The sequence below is a fragment of the Rhinolophus sinicus genome, linkage group LG04 (genome assembly GCF_036562045.2).
Source record: "Rhinolophus sinicus isolate RSC01 linkage group LG04, ASM3656204v1, whole genome shotgun sequence".
NCBI classification, from domain to species: Eukaryota; Metazoa; Chordata; class Mammalia; order Chiroptera; family Rhinolophidae; genus Rhinolophus; species Rhinolophus sinicus.
In genome coordinates this window covers 60,214,185-60,235,544 of record NC_133754.1, presented here as the reverse complement: position 1 = coordinate 60,235,544, position 21,360 = coordinate 60,214,185, and the positions used below count along the sequence as shown (strand labels likewise).

Sequence of the window (21,360 nt, the reverse complement as noted above, 5' to 3'; positions counted from 1 at the left end):
GCATGAATGTATGCACATTTGCCAGAAGCTTCTCAGCGTGTCTATCCTCCTTTGCCTTCTGCCCTCACAATTCTGGGATAAAAGAACACTAGCGTCACCCTGAATAAATAAATGAGCGATGGACACATCTGTTTATCCTACCTAACTCAAAGAGAATAGGTAGTTAGCGGAGACTAGAGATTAAAAATTACTAAAAGTACGTATTAATTCATTTCAAAAGAGCAGCTATAAACTCACTGACTTAACACAAGTAACATTTTATGAAAAAGAAGTATATTTCTAAAATAAAAAAAGCAACAAGAGTATCATTGTTTTTGCAGATCTCTTTAATGGCTGGCTTAATAGAAGACAGCAGGATTCTCATACCTGCCTCTGCCTTCTATCTGGGGCCATATGTTGTTTTGGAAAATCTGGCCCTGTACAGATATGTATTTGGAAAAAAGGGGGATATTTTAATAGCTTTTTCAGATAATTGTGGATATTTTTCGATTCTATATCAAAACTTGACAAATGGTGGTTTCTTCATGTTTAGGTGCAATGGGAGAATCAAGCCAATATCAATAAACTTTCATACTCTTACATTAAAATCCATTGGTCAAATTATATAAATGTCTAACCACTATGGTATACACCTGAAACTAATATAAAATAATATTGAATAGAAAAAAAAAAATCCATTGGCCAATTTTGCACTCTGGGTCCTTTTTATCAGTTTTGTAAGCTGCATGCATTGGTCATTTGGAAAAATAATAGTCTCTCTGAGGTATGCAGATCTTCCAAATGTTGACCCATTTTATTATATAATATTAAAAAGAAGAATCACATTTGGTAATATCACCACCAGTATCATCAACAAAGTCTTTAAGTATGGAAAGCTGTCAGGTGGATATAAGTTTTCTGAAATTCTAATTTTTGCTTTGAAATCTCAAAGTTCATCATTTGCAAGCTCTTCCTGACATAACAGGCTCATTCCATTCCATTTTGAGAAAGAGTTCGCCATATACCTGAGTCTGAGTAAGTTTGACTGACAGTTTGTCAGCCATTTGTTCCAAGGAAAAATTATGTTTCATGAAAAAAGTGAAAGAATATAATGACCACTCATGCAGTTTGGTGCCAGCTATTTTACCCACCATGTCAAAGAGGCGTTCTGATCTGCTCCCGAAGGTTTTATGCTCAGTAAATCTGCCTCAAAGAACTGTGTATCATGGGTGTCTAGAAAAGCTGGACCAGAGAGCAGGGAGATCTAGGTAGAGAAAATAAATTCCTTGGACAAGAATAAGATTTGGGTAGTCGAATGGGGCTGGATTCCAACTACTTAGGTGTTGGTCATTTACCTTCTATGTCACATTTACCTTATGTGTCACAGTTATGTATAATTTGTACCCTGTTATCTCTCACACTGTAGTAGTCTTTTCTGTCAATATAAAGCAACCGTTTATTGGCCACTTCGATATCCCAGGCACAGTGCTAAGCAATTTACAGGCAGCATATTACTTAGTTCTCAGCGGTTTCTAAGGTCGTCTCCACTTTACAGATGAGGAAACGGAATGTCTGAAGGTAAATTACTTGTTTGAGATCGTAAACCTGGTGCGTAATGTGATTGAGAGACACCAGGTGCTAGAGCAAGATCTACTCACTTGTGTTGTTTACAAGCAGCCTGGTGCAAAACCCAAGATGTAGAGGGGAGTCTGACTGAATCGGAGACGACCAACTTGGGGTAACTGGGTATCTTGACAGATGGATCATGCTGACAAAAATCCAGAACCTGGCAATAATCAGGTATTTTAGCTTGTGATGTCAGCAAGCTCATCAGCAGGTAGATAGATGGTTCTGTTACGGGCAAGCATTCAAAATGAGATTTCCGTCTTTGGACTACAAGGCAAGCGAGGCTCACCATTTCCACATTTCTCAGTCATAGAAGGTGAGGGGTATTAGGTAGCTTATCACGAGGAGGATTAATTATTCAAAATGAGAACTATAGTGCAGACTGGTTTTCGTAACTTGGCATAAGCCCAGCACTGGGGGCTAGGTCAGGACAGAAGTAATAATAAGAGGGCTCACACATGAATTGCAAAGTGTTGAGCTAAACCTCTTTGGATACTTAGCTGTTTTAATTTAGGCTACAAGGTGAATGACATCACCTAGAACAATGTAGTGTGTAATGTATGCAATCATATGTGGCAGGGCTTTGTCTAAAGATGGGATGGTTCTTGGGGAAAGGGCAGGGGTTATTAGCTATTGGGAAGGGAGGACAGAGGTTGGGAACAGAAGAAGGAGCTGCCTAAAAATTGTAGACAGCTGCAGTGGAAGCCTTTTATTGATGCCCCTAGAATTCCTTGCTTCAAACCATTGCCTCTGTTATGGTGCTGGGCTCATAGTAGATATTCATTAAAAGCTCGTTGAAGTGCAATAAAACCACAGACTGGAGTGACTCATTTTTATACTCTTTGTTCCCCTCACCTCAAAAACTGCCTTCAAGGATAGAACCTCTACATTTGCTTTTGAACTAAGCACCAGAAACTAATGCACACTTTTAAGCACACTGGGAAAAGATGAAGTTATGAGCTTGGCACGTCCCTTTATGTTCTACTCAGTTTTAAGCATTTTTTAATTTCTTAGTGATTCACCGTGGGGTAGGTGGACTTCAGCTCTGTTTTTATTTTTCACCCTCTGGTTCATGAAGCTACCTTTAAGATGTGGTTTTAAGACATTTTTGAGTTTTTGATGAAGGCTAAGTATAGGCTTTCCATGAAAGATAGATATACACATACACCGTAATTTTTGCATACAGCCTTTGAGGTTTCACTGAATTTTTGTTGTCAGTGGATCCCATTCTTAAAACTACTAATAGAAATTATAATTGCAATCTCAGTAAAGTAATATTGTACAAGATTGGACAATTAAGTTCGCGAACTCATCCTAGGAAAAGTGCTATATATCTCATTGCTGAATATCGCTATGGCCACCTTTGAAATACTCCCTTTGGGAAGCTATACACCGACACCTGTGCCTAGTCCACCCTTCCGAGCTGTTGTCATCGTATACCCTTGATGTCCTGAATGTCATCAAAATGTCTTCCTTTCAATATTTCCTTTATCTTTGGGTGAAGAAAGAGGTCATTGGGGGCCAGATCAGGTGAGTAGGGAGGGTGTCCCAATACAGTTAATCGTTTACTGGCGAAAAACTCCCTCACAGACAGCGTCGTGTGAGCTGCTGCATTGTCATGATGCAAGAGCCATGAATTGTTGGTGAAAAGTTCAGGTCGTCTAACTTTTTTATGCAGCCTTTTCAGTACTTCCAAATAGTCAACTTGGTTAACTGTCCAGTTGGTACAAATTCATAATGAATAATCCCTCTGATACCAAAAAAGGTTAGCAACATTGTTGCAACAGATTCGCGAACTTAATTGTCTGACCTCAGTTATAATATATTTTTCTTTTCTATTTAAATAATATTTTAAAATAACATTTATTAGTAAAACATTATGTTAATGTTTACTAATGTTTATTATTATCCTCACAGCTACGTTAACTACCTAGGTTATTTGACAGAAAAATGTTCTTAAATGCAATTAAGAGAATTAGGGAAGAAATATAATTAGCAAAAAATTTCCATCTCTACTAATTATTAAATGTTTCAAGAAAGAGATTTAATTATTTTGCCTATCATATTAGCAAAGATTTAAAAAAATGTAATACATAGTTCTAGCAAGGGTGCTTGTAAAAAATAATGTATTGTTGTAAATGAAATTTTCATATATTGTTGGCCAGAAATTTCTTTTGCCAGATGTACCTTAAGGAATGCATACTCTTTAATCTAGTGATTTCCCTAGGAGTTGAAGAATCCTAAGTATGAAAAAAGCTTTGCACACAAAGATGTGAACAGCGGCATTATTTATATTAGAGGAGAATTGGAAACGACTTAAACGCTTTACGCATTGTAGAGGATTTTGATTCTTGTGCTTGAGTCCCCACACATTAAATCGTGATTCCTAACTTTCTGTGAATCAGTGATTCCTTGCTAAGTGGAGGCTGGAGTGAAGACATCTAGGCTAGTTGTGTGATAGTTCCTACAAAACATGTGAGAAATTTGTTGGTGAGGTCTCAAAGGACAATCAGATAGGTGGCCTGTGGCTTGTGGGAGTAACATTTGACATGGTGGGGCGGGGGTGTATTTTGCTAGGGTGGTGGAAGGAATAGAAGTGGCTTAACAGCCCTGGAAACTGATTATTGGATTGTCATCATGGGGATCTTGTACTTTGTCTAATGAAAATCCCAGATCTCTTACGTGATGTGGGACACGTTTGTCTCTCCTCAGCTCCCGTCTCTGTCTTTGCCTCTGTTTAACATTTTTCCCTACCAAATCATCTTTTGCTTCCCTAGAAGGAAAATCTCTTTTAAGAGATGCTTTTCCACTAATGGATGATTTAAGTACCTCCATCTCTTTCCAATTTGAAATAACCTTTCTTCCCCCACAAATATGTTATTTTAATTGACCCTGAGAATTTGATCCGTTAGGTAGGAATAGTCTGTGGATTGAGTATGAGGAAACTAGGAAAAAAAAAAATGTCTCAGGGAGAGAGCAGTGAACATATTTATAATGTTGGAATTGAAGTCTTCATTTGTGTCCCTCATATGTAATAATAATATAATAATAACTAATACTTATGAAGCCCTTTTTGTGTATCAGGCACTGATTGCTCAAACTGCTTTACCTGCAAGAGTTCATTTAATTCTCTCAATTGTTCTACTTGTGAGATAGACTAGCCCTGATATTAGTAAAATACCTTCTGGAAGAATCTTGGAGACCTTGCCCTGGTTATCTTTTTAGACTAAGGATGGATTTGTCTTTTTCTTGGGAAACCATCAGTTTGTCAAATAACTGGAAAAAGTCCAGGGGAGAGAGAGTAGAGGTAAATTTGCAGCTGTAGAGTGTGAGGGAGGTGTTCATCTTGGCATTTGTTGCTACACCTTTTTGTAAGTTTCGCCTGTATCTAACCAAGGAAGGTTTGCTTGGGGTGACAGATAGGGGTAGGGATGGAAGTTTGAGGATTTTTAAAAACTGGTCATGTATTATCTTGATATAATGCAAAGAGAAAGAATCATTTGGGGAATGGGGAAAGTGAGCCCTATATGTGGAGACTTTCGCGGGCCAAGGTGTGGTGTTTGTATGTCCTGTACACAGGCACGCAAATGCACACTTGTTATTTTGGGTGGAACTATTTGGGGGCAGGCGCTGGGTTACAGAGAGAGGTTAACAAATGCAAATTTCTGGAGGTCAAGGATTCAGTCTTGGTCCCATCTCTGTGCCCAGCACCTGATGCCATGTGTAACAGTGAATAAGGCCTCAGGAAACGTTTGCTGGGTTCACTTGAATTCACTTGAACCTCTATAAAGCTGGAAAGCACAGAATTCGGAGGGCTCCACCTATGGTGGCTTTGCCTCTCTTATTTTCTTCCTTTCTTCACAGAGCCACTGCTGCCCCCTTCTGGGGTTGGTAGGTATTCCTGGGGCAAATACTTGAACTGCTTTGCGGTGTCCTACATGTTAAATTTGGTGCTCTACGTCTTGCAACTTTCCCCGCGTGGGTGGAGTTGAAAATGGGATTATTTTGTTCAAATAGCTGTAGTGAAAAGTTGACTGCATTGGGAGGCAGAAGATCTGGAATCTCGACCAGCCATCAGCCTTGATCCTAGCCTTTCTGGGCCTCATTTTTTTTTTTTTTTTTTTTTTGCTATGAAACAGGAGGCCAGACCAGGCTGACTGTGTTCCAGAGTGGGGGTGGGGGGGGCCTCTGAGTCTCCTTTTCCTCATGATGTCTGCCCCACTGAAGACCAGCTCCCCTTTGAGCTGTTTTATTTATGGGGTGTCAAATAAGATTTTGCAGGAAAAAACATGTCCTCCAAAGTCTGAGGCCACTGAACTAGATTTCTGAGATCTTCCAGGTCTAATGGAGTGATTTTTATGAACTTAGAATTGAGTCAGAGACTTAAAAGCTGAACTCATAATGCCCCAGATTTTTCTGTTAAGTGCTGTGGGTGTTTTGCAGGCGGACAGTCCAGAAGACATGCACAGCTGGATTAAGGAGATCGGCGCAGCTGTCCAAGCCCTCAAGTGCCACCCCAGAGTAAGTCACTTCCTTCCTGTTGCACAGTCACTGTCAACTGAGTGATGATTGTCCTTGAGTGGGCAGGTTTTATTTGGTGATGTAGGCAGGCAGCCTGGTCGCAGCGAAAGCCCCAGAATATCTTGTTTGTTTTCTTTTTTGACTCTTTAGGGTATAAATTTTTATTTTTGGTTGTTGGAGGAGGTGAGGTAGAGTTGGATAGAGAAACAGAGTTTCTGATGTGCCCTGTCAGGCAGAACTTGACACATCTGAAGTGAGTTATGTTGGACGTATTTGATTTCTGTGGACAAGTGTTTCTAGACCTATGAGGTAGTGATCCTGGGAGTGTACTCTTCCTGGGGGCTTTGGGATAAACATTGTCAGGAAAGCCCTTACTTTCCTTTGTTTTTTTCTTCCCTTTTATTTTGTAGGAAATGTCCTTTTCTAGATCCATTTCTTTGACTCGCTCTGGAAGCTCCAGCCTCTCAGGTGGGCCCAACTCTGTCTTGTGCAGAGGGCGGCCACCTGTGGAAGAGAAAAAAGCCCTCTGCAAAGCTCCCTCTGTGGCCTCTTCCTGGCAACCCTGGACACCTGTTCCCCAGGCTGGGCAAAAGCTGCTTCCAGCTGAAGAGACTCCTGAGGACTCATTGTTCACGCCTCGACTTGGGGAGAGCAATACTGCTGGGGTGTTGCCTAGCTCCCGGATAAGGCACAGATCGGAACCCCAGCACCCCAAGGAGAAACCATTTATGTTCAACCTTGATGATGAGAACATACGGACTTCTGATGTGTGATGACGCATAATATCCAGGGAGGGAGGGGGGAAGGACTCAAGAAAAGGAGGCCATGACTCAGTTTATTTACCTGTTGGAGGACAATCAGAGGCCATTATGCCACTCATATTCCTGTGGATATTCTGTTGGAGAGGCCCATCCAGCTGGCTTAAAAAAAAGAAAATCAATGCTGTGTGTTTAATTTGGGGAAATCACTAGGTTAGACCTGTAGGCATGCTCAGTGGAGAGTAGGTTGCCTCTTGTTCCACTATTATAAGGTGGTCCTGGTGAGGCGGTTGGGAGTACAATTTCATCCTTAATCGAGTTTTATTTCCTTGTCTTTGTTTTAGTTTCTTCTCTTTGTTTTCAGGCCAGGCACAGAATCTTAGGCCAGTCATCTGGTTTTATCCTATTTCTGTTTATTGGCTGAAGTTTGACTGTGAAGTAGAAGGGTAGAAACTAACTTAGCTGAAAGGAGGGAGGGGCGGTGGAAGACCCAGGCTCTGGCTTGACTGGGATATATTCTGAGGGAAGGTGTTAAAATCTGAGGGCTGGCAATGGCCCTCAGAATGTCTACCGGGGCATATGCCCCCCAGGGACCTCCATAGCGGAAGAAATAGAGACCTGTTGTAAGGTGTAGGGAGTGATTGAACCCCAGTGCATCAGCCAGTTTTGGGAATTACTCTGCTCTCATTTAGATGTTCTTTAACCCCAAATACTGTCAGTGTGAGTGACAGACCTGCCCACCTGGTTTCTGTGTCCAGCCCCAAGGATGGGTTTATCAGTGTTAAATGTTATGACTGTTGAGAACAGAAGAGACATTTCCTTTGATATGCTGTTAGTGGGAATGTATGAAGGCTTGATAAGTGTATGATAATTCACTCGTGTGATAGATGAGGTCTCTGTTTTAGAGTTTTAGATTCGCTTTGAAGCAGGTGCTGGTGAAGAGCTGGATTATAGTTCATCCAGCTAAGTTTTTTTGATCCATGTTTTATAGACAGAAGGAACAATCTGTTTTAGCAAAGACAGATTATCTTGAATCCTTGCCTCACAGCTCTTTTTTAATGGGCCGACGTTAGTCTAAGTTCAAGTGATGTACATTGTATTCCCTGGCAGATTTGCTTTCTTTCTATTCTTTGTGTTGCCCTTTGAATGAAGCCTTGTGTACTGCATGATCTGACTTGTAACCTGATGAGGTTCTGTATACTTAGGAGTAGAGAGATGCAAAGATAATCTTGAGAGATATTTATATTTTTAATAAAATAGAAACTGTATAGCCACATTGATTAGAGGTATGCATTGCTGACTAGAGATTTCCTTGGTAGAAGAGCATAGATTGCATTTCCCACCCAAGTTTTAGGGTGTACTTTCTTCCATTTGACAAGATGATACTACTTGCAGGGAGGATTTATCTATCCAACCTATGTGGTGAACTGCTATCAGGAACTTACTAGGGTTCCTTACAGAGAGAAAACTCATTTCTGTCTTAACTTTTATCAGCTAGATCAATTAATGATATCTTTAAATAAAAAATAATGAGTAGAGGAAGAGGTTAAGAGAAGCTTTTTTTCTTTTACCTAAGTAAATAGATCCCTCCCCTTCCTTATGTCCAAATCTAATGCAGAGGTGAAAACACATGATCAGAAAATCCTTTGTGGCTTGAGGGAAATCTTATGTTTCTTTCAGGCAGTGTAGTTTCCTTGAAGGCTGAATCATGTTGAGAACTTTTCTTGATTGCACTGCTTTGGAGCTATCCTTCACTTAAATGGTTTGGCCTAGTGGTCCTGGTGTAAAAAAGGAAATTTGCTACTGGATCTCTCTCTTGTTTCTTTTTTCTGCAGACTCTTGTGTACTTTTGTCCTCAGAAATCCTTGGTTTGGGAATTATTTGAGTGGTAGAGGTTACAGCATACTTAAAGTAGCCTGCTTTCAAAAAGTCATTCCAAATTCTTAAAGCTCCTTATCTCTGGTTTCATCTTCCAGTTTTCCTCAAGAAAATTATTTGGTTAGGTCAAAGGAAGTGCACCGTGAGTGGTATTGAATTAATGAAGATAAATTAGGGACTTTTGAGATTGTTTTAAACATTCCCTAACTCATGGTAAGTTTTCATCTTTCGTTGTTTAAATTACAAAAACTACCCATTTCTCTCTCTTTTAAAAAATAAACTGCTAAATTACTGCTAAATTAATTGGCTATTCTAGTGAGTTGATATGTTTCTTATTCAGTAAGGTCTATTTTGAGAATGTGTTACATATTTACAAATCCAGATTGTATTTTCATAATAGAGGGAAAACCTCAGAGGCTCTAGTCAGCAAATATTTGGGAATTCCAAGCTGCAACATTATTACTGTAATTCCAACACCAGATAAATGTAATTATCTTCAATGAAGCCTAAAAGCATTCTCATTCCCAAACCTTATTTCAGAATTCCTTTTGTGTCCATATTACTTACCTTCTGGCCAGTTTTCAATCATAGCTTTTTAATGTCATCACACATGTAAGCCAAAGATGGTACATATACGACCAAAGCATTTGGTTTTAAATGTATAAAATGGAACCAAATGGAAAAAATAGAGTGGGTATGCAGTGTAAGTTAGTAGTTAAGTGCATAGACTCTGGAATAAATCTTGAGTTTTTTTTTTTTTTTTTTTTTAAAGGAACCAAAAAAGATACATTTTCCTTGTGGAATAAAACTCTTCTGTGAGTTGTGCTGTTCTCATAAGACTTTTGAAGGGTTCTTGATCCACTAATGTGTTTCCCCGAAAATAAGACCTAACCAGACCATCAGCTCTAATGTGTCATTTGGAGCAAAAATTAATATAAGACCCGGTCTTATTTTACTATAATATACATATATATTGTATCTCATATAATTATATTATAATAATTATATCTTATATAATATAACAATATAATATAACATAAAAGACCGGGTCTTATATTAATTTTTGCTCCAAAAGACGCATTAGAGCTGATGGTCCGGCTAGGTCTTATTTTTGGGGAAACACGGTATGTGTCACAGTATTTCAGGTGAACTTTCTTATAGCTGAACTATTTATAATCCACTATTCTTGGAAGCTTGAGGATTTGCTTACTCAAGGTCAGTTGATGGTTGGTAAACATACATAGTTGGGTCTTTTACATTCTGTGAGATGTCATAAATGTACATGGAGTAGAGTGACTTCAGGTCAAAATACTGGAATTGCACATCTGCTTCTGAGTAAAATGCTGAACTCCCATGAGAATGAGTAGATTTAAGGTCCAGCTTTGTAGTTCACTTGAAGTGAGATTGGGTAGTTCTTTTCACTGTTAGCCAGATAAACAGGTGTATGGAGGTAAACAGTATTTTGGAAATGCAGTTTCCCAAGTCAAGTTTGTTTATAAACTTTGAACATGTTAGAAATGGACATGTTTATTAAACCTTTTCTACTGGTGTCACTTTTTCCCTTATTCACTTTTCTCTGTGTTATTGCCTGCATCAGTCAATTACAGTCACTTGTGCTAGGTAGAGTTTGAACTGTTTAATCCCTTTCCCCACTGCTTAAGAAGGTGTGGCATGAGTTTGTGTTTTGAACCAGTATGTTTCAGCTGTGAAATGCACTCGCTGTAAGCACTGAGCTGAGTGCATGGAAACTGTTATGCTTCATTTTATCTGATCTCTTAATTGGTATGTAGCAAAAAATAATTTTCTAAAACTGTTTTGTTGCTTGTTTTGTAATAAACCCACACGAAATAACTGGAATATGGTGTGTTTTCCTAACGCCGACCTTCTGTCCGTGGGTGGATCATCTCTCTTGTCAGTCTGCCCTATTGGTTTTATGGATTTCACGAAGTAGGTTCCTGCTCAGGGTAGGGCTAGGAGCGTTTCTTCATTGCCTGGGGGTGGATGTGTGCCCAGGGGAGGGACGGCTGTAGGAAGATGTACGGGTGTGCATGTGGAGGGTTCTGCCAGACTCTGCCCCTTCAAGTCTGGGGGCTGGTGGAGGCGGCACCCTAGCCGGGAACAAGTGTTGCTTATTTAAGAGGGGTTGCAGGTCCAGAGTAAAGCAGTTGGGAAAGTGGGAGCAAAGACATGAGCAGGATGATTAGACCCCTGCTGCGCCCAGCTGGACTCGGACAATTCCTTCTGCTGTGGCTGCTGCTGCCCCCAGTGCCTGTGCGCCGGGTGGAGGCCCAGGGGACCCGGCCCTCGTTCTGCCCGGCGGCCTGCGAGCCAATGCGCTGTCCCCCGCTGCCCACCTGCTCCGCGGGGGCGACGCCGGTGTTGGACCGCTGTCGCTGCTGCCGCGTGTGCGCTGCCGCCGAGGGCGAGGTCTGCGGCGGAGCGCTCGGCAGACCCTGCTCCCCGGGGCTGCAATGCAGCGCGCCGCTCAGTACCCTGCGCGTGGGTGGCATCCGGCGGGGCACCTGTGGCTGCCCAGCGGCGGGGGCTGCAGTGTGCGGCAGCGACGGGCGCACCTACCCCAGCCTGTGCGCGCTCCGCGCCGAGAACCGTGCTGCGCGCCGCCGTGGCGCGCTCCCGGCCGTGCCCGTGCAGAAGGGGGACTGTGGGAATCCAGGTGAGCGCTAGGGCCGCGCTCTCTCAGGGCACTCTTGGGATTTTCTTAAGAAGCGTATATTTTCAATCGCGCAGCTCCCTCTGCTCCATTGGCCTCCGGGATTTCACTCCTTATTCCCGATTTTCTTTCCTCTTTAGGTGCCTCTTTACCGGTTGCCATGTGATTTCTCTCCATTTTTCTCCCCATACCTGTTGAATGCCATCTTCCCTTAAAAAAATTTTTTTTTTCCCAACCGGGATGATGGGTCTGGTTCCCTCAAGGCGGATCCTTACGGGACTGCATGGAATAAATAAATACACAAGAGGGGGAGACCGAAGACAGGAAGGGGAGGGAAAGTGGAGAGAGGGGCAGGGGAGAGACTGAGAAGTTTGAGATCAGACCCCTGAGACCATCAGGCCGCAAGGGTTACCACTGCCTCCAAGAATGGAGCATTTCTTCACAGGGACCAGAAGCGCCGGCTGGCTCAGGAACAAGTACAACTTCATCTCCGCTGTGGTGGAGAAGGTGGCGCCATCCGTGGTTCACTTGCAGCTGTTCCGCAGGTAAAGGAGGCCGTCCACTATCTGGCTGACTATCTGAGGGCCTCCGTGCTTCAGACCCCACACTACCGCCTTACAAGCATCACGTAGCAGTAAAAACCGTTGTGGGGACATCACGGCTCAAAGCGATCAAGTAACCTGTTCAGGGTCGTTGAAGGGATAAGGATTCCCACTTCCAAATCTGGGTTCTCCCCCACACTTAGGAGGCGGGGGTTTCTCTTAACCTCATCTCCCAGACAAAATTGAAGGTCAGATGCAAGAGCTGGGAAGCATCTGGATGGTGATCTTGCTCAGCCCCTTCGTTGACATAGAAGGCAATCCTCTGTCACAAGGCCAGTTATAGTAGAACCTAAACAGGAGCCAGACTTCCTTGACTCCCTCGCTGCCTGGGTCCTCCATAATTTGGCAGTAGGTCCACTTTTGCCCATAGTATTGTGATTAGGTTAGGCCTCTTTGGAGCAGAGGATTGCTGCTCTGAGCAGCCCTGAAGAAGGGAGTGCCCATGGAAAGGAGAGTTGGAATCAGCTCTCAGTCGTGTTCAAAAGAGATGGCCAGGGCACTGAACATCCAGAGTTCAATTACATATGGAAAGATAAAAAACAGACAGGGAAAAGTAAAATGTCTGAGAAAACTGTGGTGGAGGTATGCTTAACATGAGGTTCCGGTATTTACTGTGGTGGATCCCCTGATTTTCCTGCCCTCTGTTTATGCTGTTGTCTTGCTGAGACAGGTCACCTCTCAGCATCAAGGATATTCCTGCATCCAGTGGCTCTGGGTTCATAGTGTCTGAGGATGGGCTTATTGTTACCAATGCCCACGTCCTCACCAACCGGCAGCGAATCCAGGTGGAGCTCCAGAGTGGGGTCCAGTATGAAGCCACTGTCAAGGACATTGACCATAAATTGGATCTTGCATTGATTAAGATTGAGCCAAAGGTGAGTGTGCGAGGTCCAAACCAGAGTCTGCATATTTGGGGATTTTCATCAGTTTGCTCATATTTTCTTTCCCACCTCACTTCCAGCCACTCCACATCTTTTCTACCTATGCTGTTTTTTAGTTTCCTTCCTTTCTGTTTTTCACTCCCTCTTTTATTTTCTTCCATACCTGTCTGTACATCCCTAACAATTTCTATGAACTATCCAGCAGTCTTTTTTTTTCTCCTTCACCACCTTCAACAACAGACGTTTCTTCTGGGAAACTTATTTCTCTGCTTGTTTTAGAGTACGAGGAATGATTGCAATGGATTCAGAGCTGCTAAGGAACACTTTGAGGTCCTTGCTGTACAAAGTGTGGTCTGCACACCAGCAACATGGACATCATCGGAGAATTTTTTGGAAATGCAGAATCTCAGACCCCAGCCAGGTCCTACTGAGTCAGAATCTGCATATTCTTAAGATCCCCCGGTGATTCATTTGCACATTAAACTTTGAGAATAACTTTTCTGGGTGACGTCCTTTGTTTGTGGCTTATTAACTTTGACAGTAAACTTTTGAGATAAGAGCAGTGCTAAGTAAATTGCTAATGTCAGTTTATGTCCACCAGTTACTTCACTCGTGGTTTATTCACAGTGATGTCTACAAAGCAATAATCTTAGATTTTAGAGATGATCCATCATCTTAGTTGGTGGTAGTTGCAATGTGAGGAAGAAGCATCAGGTTAGTCCTAGAACCTATGTGGATGGGTGATTCTTGGATTATAAATGCCAAAATGATAAAGACTGTGTCATATATATGTTGTACACAAATACTGGCTGATTTTGTTCTTGATTTTTTTCTTCACCTCTCTGTCCTCCCCATCCCTTTTGCCCCCGTGCAGACTGACCTTCCTGTATTGCTGCTAGGAAGGTCGTCTGACCTGCGGGCTGGAGAGTTCGTGGTGGCCTTGGGCAGTCCGTTTTCTCTGCAGAACACAGTGACTGCTGGAATTGTCAGCACTACACAGCGAGGGGGCAAAGAGCTGGGGCTGACGGATTCAGACATGGACTATATCCAGACTGACGCCATAATTAATGTAAGTTACTTGGGAGGGCCATTGTGAGCCCATACACTGGCAGTGCAGTGAGAAGAATACGGTAGAGTGCCTTCTTTTCCCTTTGGCCTTCTGGGGATGTCCAGAGTTCAGTTAGATCCTCATGAGAGGGATGGAAAGCCACATTGTTACAGTTCAACCTGTTTGATGTGATGGCGTCCATGATATTAGGTGGTCTGTTAGGGTCTGTTATAGAGGTCTGTTGTACTGCTGTAGGAGGTGGTCTTTTGCTCTTGTTCTTTAGCTTCACTGACTTCAATGTTGATGATAATGGGGGAACAACTTTGCCTGCCTTGCCCCCAAGGGACTCACTAGTGCGGGCTGCTTTTGGTAAGCCTATTTAGGAACTATGTATCAACGACAAGGAATAAAGTACTGATGGCTTTTTCAAATTCTGTCTTCAGCACGGGAATTCTGGCGGGCCTCTGGTGAACTTGGTAAGTGGCTACTTACCTTGCTGTTTCATGTCTCTTCCTAACTTTTAAAGACTTTACAAATTCCATGATGCAGACTAGGATCATAAAGATTTGTGGTATGATTCTTTTCTATGATGGCATCTTCAGTAAACAGTTAGGAAAATTTAAGATCTACGATGGATTTGTCATCCTGGCATGTGATCTCATCCAACTGCGAGTCCCAGGGTTTACTTACACTTACATCTCTTTCACATGCTTTCTGTTTTCGTTGGATAGTTAACAAAAGTCCTAGGTACTAAATCCAAATTTATGTCAAATGACCAACTGCACTACTATGTAATACATTTCCTTGAAGACCCACTGGTGCTGCATATGAAGAACTGTTTTTCGTCCAAAAATGCTAATTTCAGGTTTTTAGTCTTGACCTACTAATAGATGGCAGAAAAACCACAACAGGAATCTATTGCTCTGTAAGGTATTTAATTCTTCAATTTTATTCAGCATTTCTAGTGGAAATGACAGGGTTTCTAGTTGCTGAAATACACGTGAAAACATGAGAGTGTAATGTTGATTGACACACAGTCTGTGATCATGCTCTCTGAGGCCCTTTCAGCTGATTGTGCTTCCTCTTTACATATTACACTTGCTTGGAGGAGGAGGAATTGTATGTGAAATTATTGCATACTTTTTTTTTTTAATTGCATACTTTTTACCTATAAAAATGCATGCAATTTTTTGTACTTTTGTTTTTCAGTAGATAATGAATTTACTAGAGCAGGGCTGACATGCAGAATTTCAGACCACACTCCAGACCAACTGAGTTATAATCTATATTTTAATATGATTAGAAGTTTCTTTTCTATCCTTTTCATTACCTAACAAGGGCTAGAGGATGATGAAATGCACCAAGAGGAAAGTATTTGTCACATCATAGTACCTTTGGTTTGTAGAGCTTTGTTCCTAAGGTCAATTTACTAATTCTTCTGAATAGTTTCACTGAAGTGTTGCTGAAAATCCAACAGCTTTTTGCCTTTTCCATGTTTATTTTTAGTTTCATTTAAGGAATGAAAAGGCAAAAATACTCCTTATCCTCTTATCTGGGCCAAAATACAAACTATAGTTCACTGTTAAAATCAATGTAATTTGGTGAAAGAAAAAATGATGAAAGATTTTTTAAAAAAGATTTGAAAAGATTAGAAAAAAAAAGATTTTTCAGGAAAAGAAAATTTCGTCAGCTGGAATTTACACGTGTGTAGGCCTTCTCTGCTTTACTAGCACACTCTTCTCTAAGGTAACATCCATTGCTCTCTATTCAAGAAGCACACGTTTCCTCTGGCCTCTCTGTACTCTTACCCCACGCGACTAGTTCCACTGCTTCCTATTTGTTCAGTTTGCACAACTTGGTGACTGAGTGATGTCTGTTCCCTTGCCAGGATGGCGATGTGATTGGCATAAATACACTGAAGGTGACTGCAGGAATCTCCTTTGCAATTCCTTCAGATCGAATTCGACAGTTCTTGGCAGAATTCCATGAGCGCCAGTTGAAAGGTAAGGAAATGGAGAAATTTTTCGTTCCCTTATGTGTTTTTCAGGAGCGCTCAATCTATTGTGGAGATGGTGGAGTTAGCAATTTCAGTTCTGTAGAATACTGAGCCACTGGTACCCAGCTCCCATCATGGTGGTTCAGGCAGCAACATAGGGGACTAGGCACAAAACCAGGCATGAATTGTATCCAGAAATGTTTGGATTGAATTGTTGTGGAAAGGAAACTTGAGGGCTAGAGGTGGGGAGGTGGTGGGGAGGATTGTCTGTGTTAATGACAAAGGTTCTCTGAGGCACGCATTTCACAACTGACAGCCTGAAAGAGCACCTATAATAGTGAGGATATTCTGTGACTCAGGTGTCTTTTAAGATCTGCCAAAAGGAGAGAAGTTTTGTTGTTAGTAACACATTATAATTTTCCTTTCTAGGAAAGGCTCTTTCACAGAAGAAATACCTGGGTCTGCGAATGCTGCCCCTCACTATGAAGTAAGCATGGGTTTGAATATGTCTGGGTTGTTTTCAGAAGCAAAAGCCATAGCTGGACAGTGTTAACAAGGAAACTATAAAGTGTTGGGATTACAGCTGTGTACTGTCGTGGCCATAGGCCCTATTTGTCACAGGGTAGGTACATGCTTCACCCTGCATCAACATTCACTGTACTCCTTGGTAGTTTCTTTCACTGCGGCTATATTTTATAATGTCCAATGGTTCTAGGCTTTGACATAGAAAATTAGAGCACCCCCAGGGAAGATAAATGTGACCCACTTGATGGAATCCTCTCTGGCCACTGTGAGCCTTGCGAGAAAAGGTAGAGTAGTACTGATATTCAGAGGCTTTGCCCAGGGCTCAGGAGATTAAATCACTGTGCTTCTTAACCTTATGCAAAAACTCTTCTCACTTTTCTTAGCCTTCTTCAAGAAGTTAAAAGGCAAGATCCAGATTTCCCTGATGTGAGTTCTGGAGTTTTTGTATATGAGGTGATTCAAGGGACAGCTGCTAAAAGGTAAGAGAAGCCCAGGCCTTTGCCGAGCCTCTTTCGTTCTCGCTAGGTGTGCGCCGTGGGGAATGTGTGTAGGATCTAGACTGTCACTGTTCCGTACAGGGGCCCCTACCCACATCTGGCTATTGAACACTTGAGATGTGGCTGGTGTGACCGAGGAATTGAATTTTTTTTTTTTTTCTTAAGATTTTATTGGGGAATGGGAACAGAACTTTATTGGGGAACAGTGTGCACTTCCAGGACTTTTTTCCAAGTCAAGTTGTCCTTTCAATCTTAGTTGTGGAGGGTGCTGTTCAGCTTCAAGTTGTTGCCCTTTCAGTCTTAGTTGTGGAGGGCGCAGCTCAGCTCCAGGTCCAGTTGCCATTTCTAGTTGTAGGGGGTGCAGCCCACCATCCCTTGTGGGAGTTGAACCGGCAACCTTGTGGTTGAGAGCCCACTGGCCCATGTGGGAATCCAACCGGCAGCCTTCGGAGTTAGGAGCATGGAGCTCTAACCACCTGAGCCATCGGGCCGGCCCTGAATTTTTGATTTGATTTGATTTTTTTAAAAGTTTATTGGGGTGACAATTGTTCGTAAAGTTACATAGATTTCAGGTGTACAATTCTGTATTACATCAGCTATAAATCCCACTGTGAATTTTTAATTTTTTAATTTAAATAATAAAACCAGAAGCAATGTAAAATATTTTTGCACTAAACACACCTTTTTGTTGTTGATTTGGGAGGTCTGCTCTCACTTTAATCATTGCATTATGTAGGATATTATAGTTGTGCGCTGTTTCTAGTGGATTTCAAAGACTTAGAGTATAAAATGTGTACTAATAAGTAGTAAAATATTACATGTTCAGATGATATTTTAGATATACTGAGTCAAATAAGACAAATTATTAAAATTACTTTCTGGGCCGGCCTGGTGGCTCAGGCGGTTAGAGCTCTGTGCTCCTAACTCCGAAGGCTGCCGGTTTGATTCCCACATGGGCCAGTTGGCTCTCAACCACAAGGTTGCCAGTTCAATTCCTCGAGTCCCGCAAGGGATGGTGGGCTCTGCCCCCTGCAACTAAGATTGAACACGGCACCTTGAGCTGAGCTGCCTCCCGGATGGCTCAGTTGGTTGGAGCGTGTCCTCTCAACCACAAGGTTGCCGGTTCGACTCCCGCAAGGGATGGTGGGCTGTGCCCCCTGCAACTAGCAATGGCAACTGGACCTGGAGCTGAGCTGCACCCTCCACAACTAAGACTGAAAGAACAACAACTTGAAGCTGAACAGAACCCTCCACAACTAAGATTGAAAGGACAACAACTTGACTTGGAGAAAAGTCCTGGAAGTGCACACTGTTCCCCAGTAAAGTCCTGTTCCTCTTCCCCAATAAAATCTTTAAAAAAAAAAATTACTTTCATCTGTTTAAAAAATTTTTTTTAAAAAAATGTGGCTACCAGAAAATTTAAAATGACACGTGTGGCTTGCCTCACATTTCTATTGGACAGTAATGCTGATTTAGACTTGTGTACTGTAAGGGCCTCTTTCCTTTTTTTTTTTTGGAAGGGGATGGTTCTCTGTAGCTCAAGAATTCATGTATGAGGTAATAGCATAAATTTAAATTAATTTTGCTAGAAATCCCCAAATCTACCACTTTGATACCTTAGTTATTAAGAATCAGAAGAATCCTCCAAAGGGTTAAAAGTTTAAGAACATATTTTTAGGTGTCTTGAACCAGTTTTTTTCTTTGAATTCCGGATGACAGTATCTGAAGCCAGCACTCAATAAACAAACAAGCAAATAAACAAAGGTGTAAATAAATAAACTGAATAAAGCAAAGGCTAGAGTAGCTCTCCAAAAGACACTCCAGCTGATTTTACTGTTCTTTTGAACATTTATACTAACTACTGAGGGAAGAAGTGGCTTGTCCGACAATTATTCTCTTATATTTCACTATCCGTCTCTCATTCTTTTTGTTTTTCAAGAGCTCAATAACCTGATTAGATTATGGCAACTGTTTTAGTAGGAGGCAAAGAACCATAGGGCACTAACTATTCAGAATAGCTAAGTGTTAAGTCTCATGTTACTAAATTTGGCGTGTCACAGGCTTTTCTAAACTTTCCTGCTTCCCATCCCCCCTCCGCCCCCTCCATTTTTTAACTTCTGGTTCAAGGCCAAGCTATTTCTTTCAGATCTCCAAGTTCTTGCTACTTGAGATGTGGTCTGTAGACCAGCTGCATTAGCATCAGCTGGAGCTTTTTAGAAATGCAGGATGACAAGCCCACCACTGAATCAGAATCTGCATTTTACGCAAGATCTCCATGGTTTGGATGCACATTAAAATGTGGGAATTAATGCTTGCTTGATGTCACTTCTAAATAGGAAAACTGTTCTTTTGGTTTCACCCACTTATATCTAATAATAATAATAATTATAGTACTAACAGTTGGCATATATTAATCACTTACTGTATGTCAAGCACCATTTTATGTGTTTTACTATTTGTTTGAGCCCACAGTAGTCTTATGATACAGTGATTATTTTACAGAGGAAGCAGTTACAGAGAGGTTAACGTGAGAGTTACACAGTAAGTCAGACAGAAGAGATGTGGAACCTAGCTTTACCTCTATTACTATCCTGCTTTGGTGGCTGCTTTCTTGCTTCTGAGACGCAGAGTCATCCAGTGGCAAGAAGATGGTTTTTCAAGTTTGAAGGACCCAGGATCATGTCCTACTTTAGCCTTTTACAAGCTGTGGGACATTTATCCTGTCTGAGCCTCACTTCCTCAAAATTGGTGTAGTTTGCACTCGGTAATAATTTGCAGGTTCCCTTTTTTCTCTTTTTCCACTTACAGAACTGCCATGAATTAAGTTCTTTCTTTGTGCACCATCCCAGTCATATGCCTGAGCTGGCCTTGTTCTAAAGGCTTTCCATGCTTTTAGCTCTATCTTTAAACTTCTTTTCACATCCTCTTGCTTTACATTTCTCCTTTAAAAAAAAAATGAACTCCACATGTCTTGGTAATCCTCCCATATTATTCATCCTTAGGCATCCCATTTCTCTCACACGTCTTCTGGAGTCATTTAATTTGTTGTCCCTCTTCCAGGCTATTTTCGACTTGAAGACAAATCACAACATGGCTATATATATTAGTATTTATTGCTGTGTTTCATAGTTGGAGGTGGTTTTTGTTTCTAGAATATGTATTTTATGTGAAGCAAATATGTTGGAGACTGAATACAATCACAACTCTGGGGGAAGAGAAGCCTAGAAACAGAGCCTTAAATATTTAGACCTGGACTTACTGGGAGCAGAGCTTTTTATAGTGTAGCTCAACATATTCCCTAGTTCCATAAACTGTGGGTGAAGATGGGGCAAGTTGGCTCTTAAAATCAAACTGATCAGTGTCTGGGGAAAATATTAGGTTGGTGCAAAAGTAATCGCGGTTTTGCAATTATTTTCAACATTTTAAACCGCAATTACTTTTGCACCAACCTAATATATTGCTTGGGCTTTTTATGTTTCCTTGTAAAACTGGCAGTATGCTTGAGGGGTATGCAGAGATTAATAGAAATTAAAAGCTAAACTGTTCCAAACCAAATCTAATATATGGGAGGAGTAAACTTCTAACAGGATTCTGGTAGAATCTTAATTTTGTGAATAGGATTGTTGTCCTCCAGGTGATTTCACTGCATAGTTTAGAACAGCCTTCATATTTGAAAGGATTGAAGCTGTTTTGGGTTTCCTGGTTGGTATATTTAATGCCAGCAATCTACTAGTGCCATAAGATTGACATTAAATTCTTGATGGGGATAAGTAAAACTCATAGTTTCATGGTCCTTTTGTTCCCCCCTTCCCAGCTCTGGGATGAGAGACCGCGATGTAATTGTCAGCATAAATGGGCAACCTGTTACCACCATAACTGATGTTACTGAAGCTGTTAAGGACAATGATTCTCTTTCCATCATGGTTCGTCGGGGAAGTCAAACTTTGATTCTGACAGTCACACCTGAAATAATTGATTAGGTATCTTGCTTTAAAGAGAAATTATCTGACAAAACCAAAACTATATTACCTGGTTTGTATTGAAGATGTGCCAAGATGGCAAGAGGTTTTAGGATCTCTTTCTTATAAAGAAAAATGAATGCTTTAAGACACACACACACACACTCTCAGGGACCATTAGGTTGGGAGTGCTATACTGCTGCTAAGAAGCCTTACTCAGCAAGTTGAAGAAGGAAGGGCCAGGAAGTCTGGGGAACCTACAGAATTTTACTTAAAGATAGGAAACAATTGAAGAACAGGCAGTTTCTAATTTAACTTTGACAGAAGGGCACTTTAGTGTTTTAAAACTTCTCTATAACCACAAACTGGATAACACACACACACACACACACACACACACACACACACAGCAAATATTA

General features: G+C 41.5%; 2 protein-coding genes across 6 annotated transcripts in view; both read left to right on the top strand.

Moving 5' to 3' along the window:
- Nucleotides 1-10,619, top strand: part of PLEKHA2 (pleckstrin homology domain containing A2) — a 69,389-nt gene extending 58,770 nt beyond the window's left edge. For all 5 annotated transcript variants that reach the window (XM_019748152.2, XM_019748153.2, XM_019748151.2 and 2 more), the window contains 2 exons: nt 6,049-6,126; nt 6,537-10,619. In XM_019748152.2, the coding sequence (XP_019603711.2) occupies nt 6,049-6,126; nt 6,537-6,899 (441 nt within the window). In that variant the 3' untranslated portion in view covers nt 6,900-10,619. The remainder of the gene's footprint in view (nt 1-6,048; nt 6,127-6,536) is intronic.
- A 90-nt stretch (nt 10,620-10,709) lies between these two features.
- HTRA4 (HtrA serine peptidase 4) lies at nt 10,710-21,347 on the top strand. Its single transcript, XM_019748148.2, has 9 exons — nt 10,710-11,436; nt 11,879-11,978; nt 12,706-12,910; nt 13,791-13,985; nt 14,408-14,440; nt 15,853-15,967; nt 16,390-16,447; nt 16,869-16,964; nt 20,797-21,347. The coding sequence occupies exons 1-9, from the start codon at nt 10,950-10,952 to the stop codon at nt 20,960-20,962; spliced, it is 1,455 nt and encodes a 484-aa protein (XP_019603707.2). The 5' UTR covers nt 10,710-10,949; the 3' UTR covers nt 20,963-21,347.
- The last annotated feature ends 13 nt before the right edge of the window (nt 21,348-21,360 follow it).

Coding starts and splice junctions, on each gene's coding strand:
- HTRA4 (XM_019748148.2), top strand. CDS start 10,950: ATGAGCAGGATGATTAGACCCCTGCTGCGCCCAGCTGGACTCGGACAA. Junction 14,441..15,852: donor GCGGGCCTCTGGTGAACTTG/GTAAGTGGCTAC, acceptor TTCCCTTGCCAG/GATGGCGATGTGATTGGCAT. Junction 15,968..16,389: donor CCATGAGCGCCAGTTGAAAG/GTAAGGAAATGG, acceptor TTTCCTTTCTAG/GAAAGGCTCTTTCACAGAAG.